The following is an 18,544-nucleotide window of genomic DNA, read 5'->3' on the forward strand; positions in this document are numbered from 1 at the left end:
GCTTAAGTGAAATTAAGTCAATCACAAAGAGATGAATACTGTATGACTCTATTTACATGAGGTACCTACAGTAGTCCAGTTCATACAGACAGAAAGTAAAATGGTGGGTGACCAGAGCTAGGGGGGAGAGGTGCTTAATTGAGGGAAGAGTGCTTAACTGGTAAAGATTATCAGTTGAGGAAGACGAAACAATTCTGAAAATAGATGGAGATGGATGGCTGCACAACAATGTGAATGTACTTAACACTATAAACTGTACACTTAAAAAACTGGCTATCATGGTAAATTTTGTTGTATGTCTTTTACCACAATTAAAAAAAAACTATTTCAAAGAAAATGAATAAAAACTAAAACTGATATGTAAATGGCATTTTGAAAATGATTTAAAAAATAAAATATGCTTCTCACCTGTCCATGATTAAACTTCAAATAAGGTGTCTACACAGGCAGTCTTCAACCTCCAAACATTGTATCTGGAAGCCTCTGAACCACCTCCTGTACTTAGACTGCTGTGCAAAAACCAGCAAGAAGCTCAGGCAGCCCAAGTTTCCATGTCAGCAGTGCTACTGTCTTAGCTGGGCAACATTACCTGTTCAATATACTGTACACTGAGTACCAACATTTAGGAGTGGGGAGTGGGGAAAAGAACAGCAAAGAGCAGCATGATAGGGAGGATGTAGTCACATACAGAAATGGGTATGGAACATAATTACCTGCCTGAATTACCCATATCACCATACCTGTCTATACTAAACTCAATTCCTGAGTCTCTGAACTGTGAGCTATCAGAAAAAACAATTTTGTAACACATAAACAAGGTAAAGAATTAATTTTGTAAATCTTTAACTCTGTGTTCTTTACCTTTTGTTATTTACCTACTTTTTTCTCCATATAATTCTCACAATCTGAGAAATTTTCTTTTGATCCAACAATTCTACTTCCTAGGTATCTATTCTTTCTTATAGGTATCTATTCTACCAAATAACTTCCCACATGTGCAAATTTGCTTTTGTGAGAATTAGTTTGTATACAGAAGCATTGTTTGCCTTAGCAAAAAACTAGAAACAACCCAAATATCTGTGAAAATTAACAAAAGGAAATCTCATTTAGAATGGAGTCAGAAGAAGGAGAGCCTGGATGGCTCAGTTGGTTGAGTATTCAATTCTTGATTTCAGCTAGGGTTCTGATCTCAGGGTGGTGGGATCAGGCCCCAAGCAGGGCTCCAAGCTCAGCAGGGAGTCTGCTTTTCTCCTTCTTCCTCTCCCTTCCCCCCTCTCGCTGTTCTCTCTCTCTCCTCAATTCTCTCTCTCTAAAATAAATAGGTATTAAGGAGGGCATGAATGTAATGAGCACTGGGTGTTATATACAACTGATGAATCACTGAACTCTACCTCTGAAACTAATAATAAACTATATGTTAATTAACTGAATTTAAATAAAATATAAATTTACAAATAAAATAAAATAATTGGATAAATAAATCTTTAAAAAAAAGTGGTGTCAGAAGGCCAGCAGGGGGATGCTCATGGCCTACCACGTGTGGTCAATTGCAGACCCAACAGGAAGTGATGCACCTTGCACATGGATACTACTTTACTAAGCCAGCAGGAGGAAGAAAGTTTTCCTCCTTCCACATCAAAAGTCCAGCCAATGAGAAATGGTCGTGACCCTGCCAATGCAAAGTCACTATACTTCCAACTCCCAGTTTACTCCAATGGGCTTTCTGTTTATAACAGCCCTCCCACCCATCTACCCTCCCAACCCCCCCAACCATCACCACCACTTTTGTATGAAAGAGCATTCCTCTCCTTTGTTCTCTGGTCTTGTCTGTGGTTTTGCTGTAGCTTGCTTGACCTGGATGGCAATTCTCTGCTATACTGAATAAACCCAGTTTTGCTGGTTGAATACCTGGCAGTTTTATTGTTTAAGGTTAACATATCCATCAACAGTCATCTTAAATGAATAAATTTTTTAAGAAACTCTTTATGTACCAATATAAGATCTCTAAGATCGATTTTTCATAACATGGCAGGCTAACAATCTTATGATAAAAATGAAAAAATAAGAATGTGTGTGTGTGTATAGAGACATAGCACACCTACAAAAGAACATGAGAAAAAACTAGTGAAATTGCTTTCTCCAGGGAAGGGAAAACAGTGACTGAAAGAAGACTTTTTTTTTTTAACTTCATTCACTTTTGTACCTTTGAAACGATTAGCTATGTGAATGTGTTATCTTTTAAACAATATACTCAATTTAAAAAATTCCTTCCTTGTGTTAAATATTCAGAGAACTCTTATTTTACCCTGATCCCCAAACCAGGCAAAGACCCTACCAAAAAGGAGAATTTCAGACCAATATCACTGATGAATATGGATGCTATGATTCTCAACAAGATCCTAGCAAACAGGATCCAACAGCACATTAAAAAGATTATCCACCATGACCAGGTGGGATTCATCCCTGGGCTACAAGGATGGTTCAACATTCACAAATCAATCAATGTGATAGAACAAATCAATAAGAGAAGAGAGAAGAACCCCATGGTCCTCTCAATTGAGGCAGAAAAAGCATTTGACAAAATCCAGTATCCGTTCCTGATTAAAATGCTTCAAAGTATAGGGATAGAGGGAACATTCCTGAACTTCATAAAATCTATCTATGAAAGACCCACAGCAAATATCATCCTCAATGGGAAAAAGCTTGCAGCCTTCCCACTGAGATCAGGAACACAAGGATGCCCACTCTCACCACTCTTGTTCAACATAGTATTAGAAGTCCTAGCAACAGCAATCAGACAACAAAGAGAAATAAAAGGTATCCAAATTGGCAATGAAGAAGTCAAACTCTCTCTCTTTGCAGATGACATGATTCTTTATATGGAAAACCCAAAAGACTCCACCTCCCAAACTACTAGAATTCATACAGCAATTCAGTAACGTGGCAGGATACAAAGTCAATGTGCAGAAATCAGTGGCTTTCTTATACAACAACAATGAAAATACAGAAAGGGAAATTAGAGAATCGATTCCATTTACTATAGCAACAAGAACCATCAGATACCTGGAAATAAACCTAACCAAAGATGTAAAGGATCTGTACTGGAGGAACTACAAAACACTCATGAAAGAAATTGAAAAAGACACAAAAAGATGGAAGACCATTCCATGCTCTTGGATCGAAAGAATAAACATTGTTAAAATGTCTATACTACCTAGAGCAATCTATACTTTTAATGCCATTCCGATCAAAATTCCACCGGTATTTTTCAAAGAGCTGGAGCAAATAATCCTAAAATTTGTATGGAATCAGAAGAGACCCCGAATCGCTAAGGAAATGTTGAAAAACAAAAATAAAACTGGGGGCATCATGTTATCTGATTTATTTTTTAAAAAATAGTATATTCATTATCTATACATTTAATTATTTGATTCCTCAGCTTTCTCTCTCACACTAACTGGCAGGTGAGATTTTACTCTCTAAAATACACCATGGTTTGTTTTGTTGTCAAAAAATATTGAAGCACGCGGGCGCCTGGGTGGCTCAGTGGGTTGAGCCGCTGCCTTCAGCTCAGGTCATGATCTCAGGGTCCTGGGATCGAGTCCCACATCGGGCTCTCTGCTCAGCGGGGAGCCTGCTTCCTTCTCTCTCTCTCTGCCTGCCTCTCAGTGTACTTGTAATTTCTCTCTGTCAAATAAATAAATAAAATCTTTAAAAAAAAATATTGAAGCACGTTTCTTCAAGACAGGCTATATAACACAAACCTAAAACTTGACCCAAAATGGGTTCATATCATCTTGTGTTACACCAGAAAAGCCCGGCTTATATCGCAAAAAAGACTCTGTTACAGTATCAGATGAGGGAATGAAAGCATCATTAAAGCAATTATGCAACTTAAAATATGCTATAAATTTGACAGCATTCAGAGACCACTATCAAATGCAGTTACATGTGCATATCAAATGACTCTTAAGTAGATTTCAAGAGGTAATGCAAAGGATTGCTAGGTTAGTACCCTGTGCCCCATATCCCTCAAAGGGCTAACCAAAAACTACTTGAAAGCTCTTTTATGCTGGGATGGAAGGCCAATGAATTGATTTTCTTATCAAGTTTCATACACACTTCCTACAAGAAATGTCTCAATAAATGGTAACAATAATAAATATTACATAAACATATAGTAATAATAAATATTACATAAACATATGTGCATATATGAAATATTAAGTATTAAGCAACAACTAAAAATAAGGGCTATGCAGAAATATGCAAAAAAAAAAAAAAAGCTCATAATATGACATTCAACAAAGCAGAACAGAAAGGGAAAGCTCAAGGAATTTTAGTGACTAGAAGTCCCCATGTCTTACTGTTGGGTAGCAAGGCTCTTCTGAGTGAGTGCCAGGCCCCACTTTCTGATTCTTCTACTACTTTGACCACTCACTCTGCTTCAGCTACACTGGCTTCCCTGGTGTGTCTTGAAAATACCGTATCTAACAATTTTACCTGCCCTAACACCTTTGCTCTAGTGGGTCCTGCTCGCTACAACAGTCTTCCAGACCTCTGCATGGCTAACTCTCTTACCACTTTTATAATTCTATTATATTGGTATTATTATCATCCTCACTATACCAATAATTTGACAAAAGTCAACTAGACCATAGCTTCATGTTGACAGGGGACCTAATTATCTTGCACTCTGCTGTACTTCTAGTGTCTCACTGAGTGCCAGGGTAAGTGCATCGTCTATAGACAGATATTTGTTGAATGAAATAAAGTTGTATTTTCTAATTTTTTAATAATGAATACACATTTCTTATACAACAAAGTATGCATATTATGATCGCAACTATGTAAAAAATATATGTTATCAGGCAATATGCAAACTATGTCTTATTAAGGTGGTAGAATTAAAAGGGGTGTCAACTTCTTATACTTAAAAAATATTATTATATATGCTTCAATTACTAAAAATAAATCTTCCCATTGTGTTTCCCTACAGAACATTCTTTCATTTGAAAGCTTTTAACTGAGAAAACAGGTTATACGTATGTAGGATTCATGACTAGAAAAGAAACATGGGTGTGTATATACTACGTTGGTACACTGTTGAAAATAAATTGCATTTGTCATTTCATTGAAATTACCCTTGCTTTAATCTCCTTAATAATAAAAACATATTAGAATGAGAGAATAAATTAAATAGCAGGAAGGGAAGAAGTGATACTGCTCAAATCAAGAAAAATCAACTGCCAGTGAAAAAGACACCAAACTAAGAAATACAAGTAAATTCACAATAACTTTAAGATCCAGAGAACATATTTAATGCATGTAGCATAAGGTATTTGATAATTCTTTGCTATATATAACTGTATTATAATATATAATACATTTTACCCATATTCATAATTTAAACAGTACTCAAGTATATTTCTTTGCAAAATACTCAAATATTTTCTTGTATTTTGATATTTTAGGCAGATAAACATAGACTGATGCAACTAAATCTACACTAGAATCCAACCTTGTTAAACAAAGAAAAAGAAAAGAAATACCCAACATCATGAATATTATTCATAGTTAAAAGAGAGAAAGTAATGTACATATGAAGTAAATGTACATATCTTCGGATAGTAAGACTTTCCTTCCAGTTTTCAGCCTTCCAAATTTCTATTATTTTTATAATACAAATAAAAAGTGCCTTCAAAATGTGCTCAAATACATTGTTGCCATTCAAGTGTTAAATGGTAGCATATTACCTTAGACAGGCAGTTTTTAGACCGCAGAACAGAATGAACTAAATAATACAAATACAAACTTAAGTCCTCCTATTTAAAATAAGTCTGACAAGAAAAGGAAAGTACTCTTTGAAAAATAAAATAAGACTCAAGTTCTTACACAGCTAAACCCAGATAAGTGAGTAATAGCTTTTAACCACTGACAGGAAAAAGAAAAAGAAACCACAAAATAATTTTCTAAAATCAATACTACTAAGTTATTATATGATATATACTCATGCCCAAAAGAGGTATTATCAGAAACCCTCAATCTAAAAAAAAAAAATATGCTCATGATATATACATTGAGGTAAATCAATGTATAGATCTTAGTTTACACTCAAAGAAATGCATTTTAAAGTAAAATATACCTAGATCATAAAGAAATACATTTTAGCAGCTTTCAAAAATCATTTCTCATATCTGAAAAGATGAATCTGGGGGACGAGCACAAGCAGGACAAGAGAAAAACCACCACTCTATAAGAGCTTAACATGAAGTATCCAGTGGAGATGGAGTACCCTATTGCTCCTCAAACTACTGTAAGAACTGGTTTGCGATTTCTAATCCAGCAGAGAGAATGCAAGACTTTAACAAAATACTGTCAACAAAGAGGCTATTAGACTGCAGGGCTCTCATACCTTCGGCAGGGTACCCTACATAAACAAATCAAATTCTAAAGCAGTCAGTGCACTTGAATCTAAGAAAACAAAATTCAAGAAAAACTAATCATCAATGCCAACCAGATTTCTTTGAATTATAGAACATGAACCTCAAGTAAATCTATCATAACAGCCAAATAACTATATTTCCCCCAACAAGGCAACCATTTGTGTTATAGCCAATTAAATAATTTCTTTGCTCTGCATCCCTATCTTTTCTATAGAAACCTCTGCTCTAGCACTACCTGCAGAACACCCTACCTATTTTCAGATTTGGTGCTATCCCTCTGAAATCACTGTTTGCTCAAATAAACTCTTCAGAATTTGTTTTACAATACCATTTAAAAAACACTAGAAATTAAATAAAACATAAAAGCCCAAATTTTTAAAATTATTATTGACCTTGATAAAATTAGTAATTTGACAACTCCTACACAAGTTTTAAACACTGTTTCTGTACTGACTTGTGTTAGAGACCAGTAAGCACTTTGAGTACTCCTGGGCAAGAGCCTGGCCCACTGACACCTTCCTCCAGCCTCCTGCTCCAAAGCACTGAATGCACATTGGAGGAAGCCCCAAGGCTCAGCAAACCACTGCAAACACAATGCTTGAAACATGCCACCTCATGCATAGCTGGCCACCAAGACTCATTAATTGTGTGACATAAGCCATCTGCAAATCGATTCTTATTTTTTTTAAGATTTTGTTTACTTAGGGACACCTGGTAGCTCAGTGGGTTAAGCCTCTGCCTTCAGCTGAGGTCATGATCTCAGGGTCCTGGGATCGAGCCCCGCATCAGGTTGTCTGCTCAGCGGGGAGCCTGCCTCCTGTCCTCCCCTGCCCACCTCTCTGCCTACCTGTGATTTCTGTCAAATAAATATATAAAATCTTAAAAAAAAAAAAAAAAAGATTAGTTTATTTATTTGACAGAGAGAGACACAAAGAGAGAGGGAACACAAGCAGGGAGAGTGGGAGAGGGAGAGGCAGGCTTCCTGCTGGGCAGGGAACCCGATGCAGACTTGATCCCAAGACCCTGAAATCATGATCTGAGCCAAAAGCAGATGCTCAACACACTGAGCCACCCAGGGACTCCTGCAAATCCATTCCATCAAGATTTCTCTTCCCACAACGTTTTCCTCTGAACTTAAAATAAATAAATAAATAAATAAGCATGTGTAAATTATAAAAATGGTGAAATGAGTTTCTCATCTCAAATCTAGAAAAAAACAGAACATAAAACAAATAGCTAGATAAGTATTTGCTGCATTTTAATCTATTATTCGTTTAACCCCTTCAATACAGTTCTTTGGTTAATATAAACCCAGTACCTAATGGGTTTATATTAAAAATATAAGCCCAGTACCTAATGGGTTTATATTAAAAATAGAAAAATATGGGTGCCTGGGTGGGTGAGTGGGTTAAGCCTCTGCCTTTGGCTTAGGTCATGATCTCATGGTCCTGGGATCGAGCCCCGCATTGGGCTCTCTGCTGAACAGGAAGCCTGTGCTTCCTTCTCTCTCTCTCTCTCTGGCTTTTTGCCTAGTTGTGACCTGCCTGTCAGATAAATAAACTCTTAAAAAAAAAAAAAAAAAGAAAGAAAAATATATTAAGCAAATAAATATACTTCAGTCAGAAATTATCAAAGATTCACCCATTTCTAATCTTCCAAAAGTTTTCCATCACTAAAAATGATATGGCTTTCTAGGAATCCACATTAGAAACTGCTTTATTTATTCAATTTGAACAAGAAAAGATAACCTTGGATTTGAGCATAATCTGAACAAGGTAAACACATGTGAATGAACTGAACATCTGCTGACTTTACTACTATTTCCCCATATGTGAATGTTATGGTGCCACAAAGTCATTTCACCCAAGTAGGTCCACTATTTCATAAAATTATATTTAGTTTTCCTTTGGCTACAAGATTTCACCTCTGTCAGGAATATTCAGACAGATTTGTTTCTAATGAATAGACATTTGCATCTGGTAAAATTTTTGTTTTCCTCAGTGAGAAAAATCCTGGGTGTTTCAGTCAGTTAAGTCTCCAACTCCTGATTTCCACTCAGGTCATGATCTCAGGGTTGTGAGACCGAGCCCTGTGTCGGGCCCATGTGGGGCTCCATACTAAGCAAGGGAGTCTGCTTGAGATTCTCTTTCTCCCTCCCCCATCCCCATACACACTCTCTCTCTCGCTCTCTAATAAATAGATAAGTCTTTAAAAAGAAAGAAAGACAACTATCATATGATCTCCCTGATATGAGGAAGTGGTGATACAACATGGAGGCTTAAGTGGGTAGAAGAAGAATAAATGAAACAAGATGGGATTGGGAGGGAGACAAACCATAAGTGACTCTTAATCTCGCAGGACAAACTGAGGGTTGCCGGGGGGAGGGGGTTTGGGAGAAGGGGGTGGGATTATGGACATTGGGGAGGGTATGTGATTTGGTGAGTGCTGTGAAGTGTGTAAACCTGGTGATTCACAGACCTGTACCCCTGGGGATAAAAATATATGTTTATAAAAAAAAAAAAAAAAAAGAAAGAAAGAGGAGCACCTGGGTGGCTCAGTTAGTTAAGCATCTCTCTTTGGCTCAGTTCATGATCCCAGTGTCCTGGGATCAAGTCCTGAATCAGGCTCCTTGCTCAGGAGGGAGCCAGCATCTCCCTCTGCTTGACACTCACCCTGCTTGTGTGTGCACTCTCTCTCTCTCTGAAAAATAAATAAATAAAATCTTTAAAAAATAATAAAAAATTTAAAAAGAAAGAAAAATCCTATGAAACTTGATTTTAAGTCTACCCACTTTAAACAAGTAATCTGGGGTGTCTGTGTCTCAGTTTTCTAATTTTTCACTTTTTTGCTCTATAGCATATATTAGTAAGTTAAGATATAAAACCCCAAGATTATTTAACTAGGTAGTTATATCCCCAACTATAAGTGTAAAATCTTAGCATTTGCAAATGGCTAAAAATATTAATAAAATATGTCAGAGAAAATTTGACATTTGGGGGCAGGAAAAAAGCCTCTAGAAAACCTAATCACAGTGCAATGGTAGAATGTATCTTGTTACACCTAGAATCAGAAACATTTTTTTCTAATCTAAGTCCTACCTCCACCTAACTATGGAAGCCATGGACAAGTTACCTGACTTTTCTAGGCCTCAGTTTTTCAACCCTCATAAGGATGTTGTAAAAGAAAAACGAGAAAGTATATAAAATGAATTAAAAATGTGAAGCCATATGCTGAAGGTACCTAGTAAGAAGTAGAACTATGCTTTACACCCAGCTGTTAGGGATTCACCCACAAGCACCAAGTACCACAGACTGCTTACTACCACAATGAGCAATGACTTTCCAATTTTAGTTTCCACCTTCTGGAAGGCATAAACATTCCATTTTAGAAGAGCTGTAGAAGGAAAGGAGAATAGGGAAGAGGAAAAGTTACAAGTGAAAAAGAATTAGTGAGGCAAAATGTTTGCTTATAAGTCACGGGGTTACTTACGGTTCAAGAGCAATACCAACCAAAGCAAATGAAAATATTTATGTTCAACATCCCCATACATATCTGGGCTAAATTAGGAACCATCAATAGTAAGTTAAAAGAACTTACTACAGCAATATAAAAACCAAAAAGAAAAAATAAAGCCACATACAGCAAAATATTACAAATATGCATGAAAAAATAGGAGCCACATATACACCTGAGTGCTCCTCCCACCCCCCCACAACCCTCCAACAAAACAGTAAGGTTGAAGAAGAAACAGGAATATGGCTTTGTCATATTCTCCCGTTAGATGGGGACACACTTGAACATCTCCTTCTAAGTAAGCAGGGAATACAGGATTAGATCTGTCAGAATGATGAGACAGGGAAGAACAGACAAGGAAGCTTGAAAACATGAATAACAATGTAGAGTATATGCACATAACTGAGATGAGATGAGGTGAGTACTGGAAATTGTGCAATGTTAATGGAAATTTAGACATATAACTTTAAGAGATGTTATTAATAACAATTACACAACTGTCAAAAATACTCCTTAACCATTTCTATTATAAAATACAATATATCTGATACATAGTTATACATTCAGAACACAAAATCATTGACTGTCATTTCTTTATCTAAAAACTTTAAAACTTACTAGATTCCACTGTCATCTGAAGCAAACTATCAATGACGTTAGAAAGTAGTCCTTTGCTGGATATTCGTAGATGATTTAGTATTACTGGAACAGCTTGATATTCCAAAAACAAGACTTTTCCTTCATCTGTCTTCAAGTCCAAACAGAGAGAATCAAATGCCTGAGCCAGGTAGTCAGCTAAAAAACAGTATATAAAATCAACTGTCATTATCATTATCATTACTGTAGCTGGTAATCAGAAACAATAGAAAGAAAGAAAGAAAATACCATCACTTAAATTTTAAAGGGAAACAAAAATTAAATGACCAGAGATCATTTACAATCTGTTAGAACTCAAATGCTTGAGGGGTGCCTGGGTGGCTCAGTTGTTAAGCGTCTGCCTTTGGCTCAAGTCATGAAACCCCATGTGGGGTTCCCTGCTCAATGGGAAGCCTGCTTCTCCCTCTCCCACTCCCCCTGCTTGTGCTCCCTCTCAAATAAATAAATAAAATCTATAAATAAATAAATAGAATAAATAAAATCTAAAAAAAAAAAAAAAAAGCACCCAAATGCTTGAAACAAGAAATTATACTATGAGGGGTATAAATTTCATTCATATTTTAACATCAAAATAACAATAAATTGTTTTTATTACAAGAAAACAGTTGATTTTAATAGTAAAGGCCACAGTGATGCTTATTTTTTCATATTTGATAACCACCAGATGCTTTCAAAAGTGTTTTTATTTTTACCCAGCATTTGAGATATTTTTTTGTTGCTGCTCAGTGTTTACTTATTTCAAAATGTAACTTTACACGAACTTTTAATTGAGGATTTCTGTCTCTTAATAAAGATCAAACAGCATTCAAAAACAACTCGAGAGGACTAGATGTTGTGCTCTGGTGTGTTGTTTATCTGCCATTAGCACAGCATGGTTTTGCCAAGGCCAATGTTATGATGGCACCCACTAGATCAGAATCCCTGAACTTTTTGAGTTATTATTTTAGGTTCTTTTGGATAATACCCTGAAGTGGAATTGCTGGATCATCTAATAGTTTTATTTTTAAATTTTGTTGAACTTCATACTGTTTTCTATAGTGGTTCCATTTTCATTTCCATGTATGTCTTAACATACATCTGTTAAGTATATATTGATGGATGAATGGATGAATAAAATGTGGTGTGTGTGTGTGTGTGTATTTTTTTAAAAGAAACCCTGGACCTTTCTTTCTTTTTTTGCCATATGGTAGTTCTATTTTTAATTTTTGGAGGAACCTCCATCCTGTTTTGCATAGTGGCTATACCAATTTACATTCCCACCAATAGTGCATGAAGGCTCCCTTTTCTCCGCATCTTTGCCTGGAACTTTCTTAAAGACATTCCACAGATGATTGGGAAGCCTGTAGAGCCAGGACTGAGTAGCACCAATTTAACGACAATCAATGCAAACAAGATATTAAGATACTTATATCGTTACACTTCAATACACCAAACAACCCAAATCAGTACTCTTAAAACAATTTTACATTGTGCTTTTAATTGTACAAGAATATTCCAGTTTCCTAAACTCTTTCAATATACTATTGAAAGGAATTTTAAAAAAAAACACAAAAACTGTTTGTGCTGTTTAAACACTAGTGAGTTAATTTTTCTACTGATGATTTCTGGTTAAATAAGGCTCGAGGATACTTTAAAATACATTGAAAATATGACAGAACTACCCCCCATTAAAATTTACTATCTTCTGGCTGATGTGTTGCATTTCATCTTTGCTCTTTTAGTTTACATAAACTAAAGAAGTGATTTAAAAGCTTAATTACTAAGAATGAGAAGCTGGGGGTACTTGGGTGGCTCAGTGGGTTAAGGTAATGATCTCAGGGTCCTGGGATCCAGCCCCACATCAGGATCTCTGCTCAGCGGGAAGCCTGCTTCTCTGCCTACTTGTGATCTCTCTCTCTCTCTCTCTGCGTCAAATAAATAAATAAAATCTTTAAAAAACAAAAAAAGAATGAAAAGCTGAGGATAATCTGTGTATAATACCTAGGAGAGAACTGAAATACATAAATATATATTAAAATACATATGAAAGAATTTTGAGAAATTAAAATCTGTACCTCAATCAGTTATTTCTATTCCTTCCAATAAATCTATTTGAAATCTAAATCTATTCCTTCACTACTCTTACTTTTGGTAGAATTTAGTTCAAAGAACACTGCCATTATTGTATTTAATTTTGGTAATTAAATAAAACAAAACACTGCAAATAAATGTGTATTCAGGTTAAGCAAAGTTGCTAGATTCTGTTCAAGTATGTCTTATTTAGAAACCTATATTTATTTAGCAAACAGTAGAAGAGTATAGATGAACCCTGAACTCAAGTCTTCACAGAAACAAAAGTTTTTATCACAGTGCCACCTACTGTTTTTGGCACAGATTACTTCACTTCTCATTAATACTTCATCTGAGATTAAATAGGCTAAGTGGTACATGATACAGCAAATCTGTGAAATTAAAAAATTGTGCCTAATTAATTTGGGGGGATAGTATTTGGTGATTTTATTGTTATGTTGCCTTGCCTTTTAGGGAGAAGTAAAAAAATTCTATCATTATTTTAATTTCCCTAATAGTGAAGATTTTCTAAAATCAATAACAATTTAACTTCTAAGAGAGTATTTTAAGAAATTTCAGTTATCAATTATACCAAAACTGGTTGTTGGTTTAAGCAACAAGTGTTTGATGGTGTATTATGAAGCAATACAAATCTAATGCAGTCTAACAGACCTCAATTCTGATCTCAAGTAAAACCAACTCAGAAGTTAGATAATACTAAATAATAATGTTTATAATAATACTAGCAGGTAGCACTTACTATATGCTACACTCTTTACTAAACCTTCACATTAATTCTCATTTAACCTTAAAAATTGGTTTTAACCTTAAAAATAAAAATAAAAATTGTGGTGAAACACAAAAAAGAAGGGACCTGCCCAATGTCACATGGCTAGTAATGGGGATGAGACTCATCCTTAGTTATCTGACTGTAAACTGAAGTTCTTAATCATATATTGTTCCTGTTATCTGAGAATGGCAATAATCTCTACAATTCTTTAGGCCTGAAGTATAAATAAGTACATAATTTACAAAAACATGTATCTGCAATATATATCTGCATAAGTTGGGGGCCAAGAGTTGAGATGGGCAGGACACCAGAACTAGCTCTGATGCACACAACTAAAAAGGAGAGAGAGTACATTTAATTAGACAAGAAATTTGTCCCTAAAACAATACTATCAGGTAAGATTCTTATCTTTCAGTTCTCATTTCTTTATATAAATCAAACTAGTATGTACATATTAGTACCTACTACATAGATCTACACATCTACATACTTAAAATTGTTGATGACATATAACATTCCACTGTCCTCATGATGATACTGTTAAAGGGTTGGTTATTTAGGGTCAAGAAAAGATCTGAGTCCCTTACAAATGCTTGACCCTCAGTTTGCTCTTTTGTAAAAATGACAATACCATCTACCTTATAAGGTTACCGTGGGGAATAAATTTGAAAAAAACAATCAATGATTAGAAAAATGCTAACAACACTGCAAGAACTTATTTCCTTCACTATTCCAATTTCCGCTCTGTCAATTATTTACCCTTTATCCCTTTATCATTATTAGATAGCACAATAAATCTTATTAAAGATTATGACACATTTTGGTGGCTCCCATAAGCAGAATGCAGGTCAAAAATGGTAAGCTACAATACAATCAAAAATTGTACCTGTTTCAACTCTTAACTACAGAGAACAAAGTGATGGTTACCAGAGCGGAGGTGGCTGGGGATAGAGTAAAATAAGTGATGGGGATTAAGGAGGGCACTTGTTGTGATGCGGACTGGGTGATGTATGGAAGTGCTGAATCACTCTATTATACATCTGAAAGTAATATAACACTGTATGTTAACAGAATTAAAGTTAAAGCTTAAAATAACCCACATTTCTCAAGACAGTTTTGGTAAATTTGGTAAATATATTAATCTTATAAGTGAACTATTATAATTTGAAATACTGCATATTGAAATATTATAATTTGAAAATATATACATTTTATCAATAAAGACTTTTAGCGTTATATTCAGTCATTTATTTTTGTGAGTATAATGAAAAAAAATTGTATCTTACAGTTAAATTTTACTTCAGAGAATCAATGTAGCACAGTGACTAAGTGCAGACTTAACCTCTCCATGCCTCAATTTCCTCATTTATAAAATTAAGATGTCAATATTACTGACATCTCATAACCTTGCTATGATTAAATGAGTTAGTACATATAAAGTGCTTAACCCATAACATAGGAAGTGCTATGTAAGTGTTTATTACTATTTCTTTCTTTATCTCAGGAGTACACGTGCTAAGGAAGTCACAAAATAAGGTCAGGACAGTGGGATCTAGAAATGGATAGAGGTGAGCTGAACCAGACTCTATCAAATACTGGTTGTGTGGCCTTGACATAAATATCTAACCTCTATAAACTAATAACCACTAATATGGGAATAATAATATTCAGAAGGCAATCTATAAAGGGCTTAGCATTATAGTGTCAAATTCACACCAAATATTATCTTTTTGAACAACATATTTACACTATCTATTCAAAGGAAACCAAGTATTATCTTATATATATTTGGGTTATTAAGTATTTAATATTATGTATATTACCAAACACATTTAACTATTCTCTCTTTACTTTTTAGACTAAATTTAATCAATCTTATAATGGATGACTTTCTTTTATAAATAGGAAGTATCTTGTTACCGGAGTTAAGTCTATTACTCTGATTTAAGATTTTTGTGTAAATTTTTAGTTCTCCCAAATTTGCTGCAGCACATAAGACAGTGTATCTTTTATTTTTCTCTATACTTATAATCATTTTTCCTAACTGTAGTTAATAGATGTCTTTTTCCTTTTCTGGTTCTTTTACTTGGCTTACTTTGCTCTACCCCAAGATTATATAAACTGAGATCCACAAGCTGTCTTTCAAACTACTGAACCTCTAGAGCACCTTACAGTGAAGGCAGAAATCACAAGGTCCGGAAGGAATCAGTTCATCAGCTCTAGAACTGAATACCAATGTGAATTTCACCTTTCAGTCACTCACCTTTTCTAACATTAATCTTCTCTCCCTGAAAGTGTTCCTCAGGGTAATAGGAACCTTCATAAGGTATTACAATGGCGCTCCATAAACCGTAAGATAGCATTTCCCAAATTGTTCCCCTCAGAAAATTAGTGCTAAAAAGATCTGGAAGTTTAAGTTTGGGAAATGTTGCATATAGTGTATTCTAATTTTATAGTTTCATAAAGCCCACTAGTAATGCAATTATAGTATGGCGCTATTAAACTTTAGTTATTCCCAAATTTCTCAAACATTTTTAACTAAAGACCACAACAGTGAACTGAATGAAAACTAATCACAGATGTGTTAGTTATAAATGGAAAACTAGAGATTGTTTTACAACTTTAGAGAACCATATTACTGTTTTATGTGCTTTGTTAACCAAAATTAGGAGAGAATCATGGGTGGTAATTTTTATATAACTTAAGACAATATGTAGCTTATTTTAAAGACATTTTAGTTTTGTTTTTTTTTTAATAAATTATTTATTTTCAGAAAAACAGTATTCATTTTTTTCACCACACCCAGTGCTCCATGCAATCCATGCCCTCCATAATACCCACTATCCGGTACCCCAACCTCCCACCCCCCCACCACTTCAAACCCCTCAGATTGTTTTTCGGAGTCCATAGCCTCTCATGGTTCACCTCTGCATTGTTTAGATTTTTAAGAACATACCTGACTTATTTTCAGTGAATCATACTCATTCTGCCTGCTTGGTAATGATTTAACTAATTTTTAAATTTTGACTCCAGCTCTCAAAGTTTGTCTGAGGCCAAATTAGACCTAACAGAGTCTTTTCTTTTCTAAGACTTATTTATTTACTTATTTTTAGAGAGAGAGAGTGAGAAAGCAGGGCGAGGGGTAGAGAGGGAGAATCTCAGACTACCCGCTGAGACCTGACACCTGACAGGGCGCCATCCCATGATCCTGAGATTATGACCTGAGCCAAATCAGGAGTCAGACAGACACTCAACCAAATGAACCACCCAGGGACCCCTAAACCTAAGAGATTCTTTTCAATCCAATTTATATACAAATACCTCTGGAATCCCCTATAAGGTTTTTAAAAATAGTTTTAAGGTATATTTCTAAATGAATTCTGAGTAGTTTCTCATTTATTTCTTTTAAAAACTTCTAAAACCATTTTACAATCAGAAAAAACACCCAAACAAATAATTTTTCAAACTACAGGAAGAGTATCAATTGTGTGGTCATGTATTTAGATGAAAAATAATAAACTTACAGGTTTTTTAGAGTTTCTTAAATTAATGGGGAATTTAGTCTAATTTTTCTTTTTTTAAAAGATTTTTATTTATTTATTTGACAGAGAGAGATAACAAGTAGGCAGAGAGAGAGGAGGAAGCAGGGTCCCCGCCAAGCAGAGAGCCCAATGCGGAGCTCGATCCCAGCACCCTGGGATCCTGACCTGAGCCGAAGGCAGAAGCTTTAACCCACTGAGCTACCCAGTCTAATTTTTCAACTTCCATTTTACATACAAAAGTTATGACTATATTCAAAAATATACACACTTCTCAGAAGTTATTTACTTCAGAAGTTATTTGCTTTGAAATTGGACAAACTTCAGAACAAAAATCAAACAAGATGGTTATGAAGTGACTAGGATAGGCAAGAGATAACATAATGTGAATTCTGGTTAGAAATTTTATTACCAATTATCACCGAAAGCTTAAAAAATTCACTACATATTTTCAGTATAAAATGAACTGCAAACACACTATCAACTGAAAACAGTTAAGCTGAAGAAAAACATGGTATGATGAGGCACCGAGGTGGCTCAGTCAGTTAAGCACCCAACTCTTGATTTCAGCTCAGGTCATGATCTCAGGGTGGTGAGATGGAGCCCTGCTCAGGCCCCAATCTCAGCAGGTAGTCTTCCTCTACCCGCCTCCCCAGCCTGCGCACGTGCGCTCTCCCTCAAATAAAATAATCTTTAGGAAAAAAATGTTATGATATAATTTGTATGTTTTTAAATGAAGATAAATCAAAAGTAATGCTGCGCTTTGAGAAGTTGATTAACACCATTTGAGGAGCAGCTGTGATCCCACCACATGTTTTCCTGTTGAATAACTCACTGGTCTTCTTGCATGCCATGCTCTTCCACAATTCCAAACATTAGTTCATACTGTTTCCTCAGGAATGACTTTATTTTCTGCCTATGAAATCCTACACATTCCTGACAGTCCAGCTCAAATGCTAACTCCTTAATACTAAATCCTCTCCTGATCCCCTAAATCATACGATCAGAACTAATTTAGCACCTCTTTTTTTTTTTTTTTAATTTCTTTATTTGACAGAGAGAGAGCACAAGTAGGCAGAGTGGCAGGCAGAGGGAGAGAGAGAAGTAGGCTCTCCACTGAGCAGGGAGCCTGACACGGGTCTCAATTCCAGGACCCTGGCATCATGACCTGAGTTGAAGGCAGACACTTAACTAAGCCACTCAGGTGCCCCTTATTATCTCTCTAACCAGAAACACATTATTTAAACTTCTGTGTGGATAATTATACGATGAAGCAGAAAGAAATATTTACAATCTACTTACCCACCAGACTCTAAGGACTTTGAAAGCAGGTACTATCTTATAATTCTTTCCACTCTCTTAAAAAAGTGACTTGCAGGGGTACGTGGGTGGCTCAGTGGGTTAAGCCTCTGCCTTTGGCTCAGGTCATGATCTCACGGTCCTGGGATTGAGCCCCACATCGGCTCTCTGCTCAGCAGGGAGCCTGCTTCCTCCCTCTCTCTGCCTGCCTCTCTGCCTACTTGTGATCTCTGTCAAGTAAATAAATTAAA

General features: G+C 35.5%; 1 protein-coding gene across 13 annotated transcripts in view; it reads right to left on the minus strand.

Moving 5' to 3' along the window:
* The window catches only part of CCDC138 (coiled-coil domain containing 138), a 140,501-nt gene that overhangs the window by 37,655 nt on the left and 84,302 nt on the right, over window positions 1-18,544 (minus strand). For 8 of the 13 annotated variants that reach the window (XM_059134287.1, XM_059134282.1, XM_059134280.1 and 5 more), the window contains one exon: window positions 10,578-10,754. In XM_059134287.1, the coding sequence (XP_058990270.1) occupies window positions 10,578-10,754 (177 nt within the window). Of the gene's footprint in view, window positions 1-8,991; window positions 9,147-9,686; window positions 9,840-10,577; window positions 10,755-18,544 lie in introns of those variants that run through there. The other 5 variants (XM_059134283.1, XM_059134281.1, XM_059134285.1 and 2 more) reach the window with 5 other exon arrangements.

Source organism: Mustela lutreola, chromosome 9, assembly GCF_030435805.1.
Source record: "Mustela lutreola isolate mMusLut2 chromosome 9, mMusLut2.pri, whole genome shotgun sequence".
In the NCBI taxonomy this organism is placed as follows: Eukaryota; Metazoa; Chordata; class Mammalia; order Carnivora; family Mustelidae; genus Mustela; species Mustela lutreola.